The 2472-nt window shown below is 47.3% G+C and overlaps 1 protein-coding gene across 1 annotated transcript; it reads left to right on the top strand.

Moving 5' to 3' along the window:
- Positions 1-356: 356 nt before the first annotated feature.
- Positions 357-818, top strand: LOC142563252 (juvenile hormone acid O-methyltransferase-like). Its single transcript, XM_075673804.1, has one exon. It carries the CDS (start codon positions 357-359, stop codon positions 816-818), a length of 462 nt encoding a protein of 153 aa, XP_075529919.1.
- The last annotated feature ends 1654 nt before the right edge of the window (positions 819-2472 follow it).

The raw sequence follows: 2472 nt of genomic DNA, 5'->3' as shown, positions 1-2472 counted from the left end.
TCAGTGACATTATAGTTGGGAGGGGGGGGGGCTTCTTATTAATTTGGACAACGTCGGGTTCTTTAATGCGCGGCTAGGTCACACGACGCGTACGCTTCTGCATTTTCCTTTCATCATAATCCTGTCACTGCGACCTATAGTCAGACACGCGACCTAACTTTGCTCTGCAGCAGCGCCGCTATGTAAAAGAAAACAAAAATAAACTAAACACCACGACAGACGCAAGGAGAGCTCGTTAAGAACCCCGCCTCTGCTTCTTTCCATTCGTGTCGCAAGGTGGAACCCGCAACGTCGTCACCTTCAAGCCGCATCAATTCGAAGGAGACAAGCGGCTCCCGAGGCGGCAAACCAGGTGGATGCTGGACTTTTGCCAGAGAGTGTCCCCAGATGAACCGGACGAGACGCAGCAGTTCCTCAACGTTGGCTGCGGTATCGGAGACCTGACACGAGGGGAGCTGCTTCATCGATGCCTGCCGTGCCGGCGCATCGTCGCCGTCGACGTGTCGGCCGACATGGTGGAGCATGCTGCTCGTTACTGTCATCACGACAGGCTTGAGTTCATGAAGTTGGACATGGGGAAGGACACGGACGTGGCCGAGTTCATCGACGAGCACGGTCTGTTCGACAGGGTGTACTCGTTTCACACTGGCACCTGGGTGCGAGACCAAGCGAAGGCGCTGAAGAACGTGGCCAGGCTCCTGAAGCCTCGCGGAGAGTGCCTCCTCTTTTTCCCCGCGTATGTGCGGTTTTTGGACGTCTATCGGAACCTCGTTAAAATGCAGCGTTGGAGCAAGTACTCTCGCGTGAGCTTCAATTGAGCATTGGTGTTTTAAAAGGGACACTGTAGGAAAATATTAGGTAGGGGTAGATTGAAAGATTAGCTTCTCTAGCAATAAATTCGTCGTCATTCGTAGCGAAAGCAGAGGTTTCGTAAGCGAAAAAAGGCAAAAATGAGAAATCGGAATGGTGGCACCGGTTCTGAGCTGTGGTACCTCTCCTGTGACGCCTGCACGGGACAACTCACAAAGACCACCATAGAAGGCTGCGATCTGGCGATTTACTCAAGTCGCCTGTTTTGGCGCCAGTAGTTTAAATTGGGGACCACCAATTCTCTGCACAACAAAGCGACACATTGGCCCATGGAAAACAATTACATGATCTCTATCCATCAAACTAGCTCTACTCTATATTTTTCCTTTAGAGTTTCTTTAAGTCCACTCAAGTAGGCCTGATTGCCGAAACAATTTAATATAGAAACATATTGGGGGGAGGCACGCGATCGACGAAATGTTTGTCCCCAGCAAACTATGTAGCCAGCAGTAGTAGTGGCCGTATTGAACAACGTAATGCAACGTGAAGTCAGCTCCGAATTCAGAAAGATTTCAAATTTGACAGTCGCACAACATGCTAAATCTGCAACTAGTTCAGATGATGTACAAGACAAACGTTCCTTTACGGTTGTGAGCAGTACAATAATCTTTCGCTACCACGAGCACTACGTAGCCAATTTTTCTTTATTAAATCTTACAGATTACCATCCCAAGCATAGGCGAACCTTGGGCGGGATACGTGCGCCTTCAAAAACACCCTGTAAAGCAATACTAAATAGCTTTCAGGGCATGAAATAGTTTTCAAAAATCTAATTGCATTTCTTTTAATGTCGATTACTGCTGGAGAACGGGCCGGTCAAGATTTCTTTTCTTGCTGCGAAATCAGCACCCGGGAGTGGCAGTGTTACATGACAGGTTACAAAGCGTATTCTCGTTACCGCTTTCTGCCATTTATGTGCAGTAAACGTTCTTCAGATGAATACGTTGAGTCTCCTGGTCCTTCAGCTTGTTTCTAAATCCTACCTCATCTTCGAACGTCTAGCTATACTCGAGTAAACACAGTCAAAATCCATGAGGTCAGGGAGACCTGACGGGAGAAGTCCACGGCGTAATCATCCCTCACTTGATTTTTTTCGTTATTGTGTTGTTTCTTCCTGCTTCCCCAAGCCTCGTGCAACGGCAGGAATTGCTCATTTTCTGCCGTCGAAGCTTATTTTATTAGTAAAGTTAAACAGTATCTTTTTTTAGTATTGATTTATTCAGCTTGTCCGCACGCATGGACAAGCGCTAAGGTAGCTGTCTCCAGCAAGATCAGTTTCAGCCTTCAAGAATACTAAGGGTAATTTAGATGTCCAGTCTCAGTATCTAACTTTGATGAACACGTGCGAAAGAAGTGCCCAGTAAAGAAGCTGCCCGTAAAGCTTTGTATGGTGAACTAAACTCGGCCTTCATTCGTTTCCGCTCTCATCGGCGTCACCCTCTAGTGTAAGGGGCATTTCTCGGCATCAATCACGCAACTCGAAAAACTGTCCATCGTTCAATACACCTTTTCGGCAAGAGAGCATACGGCGCACTAATGTGGCGAATATTTTTAAATAACGCTTGAAGCCTTCGTTTCTTGACTCCATTCTCTCGCTTTCCA

The sequence above is a fragment of the Dermacentor variabilis genome, chromosome 11 (assembly GCF_050947875.1).
Source record: "Dermacentor variabilis isolate Ectoservices chromosome 11, ASM5094787v1, whole genome shotgun sequence".
NCBI classification, from domain to species: Eukaryota; Metazoa; Arthropoda; class Arachnida; order Ixodida; family Ixodidae; genus Dermacentor; species Dermacentor variabilis.
Note: the sequence above shows the minus strand (reverse complement) of the source record. Positions and strands in the feature narration are given on the sequence as shown.

Bases quoted from the DNA above. Each gene is read 5' to 3' on its own strand.
- LOC142563252 (XM_075673804.1), top strand. From the start codon at position 357: ATGCTGGACTTTTGCCAGAGAGTGTCCCCAGATGAACCGGACGAGACG.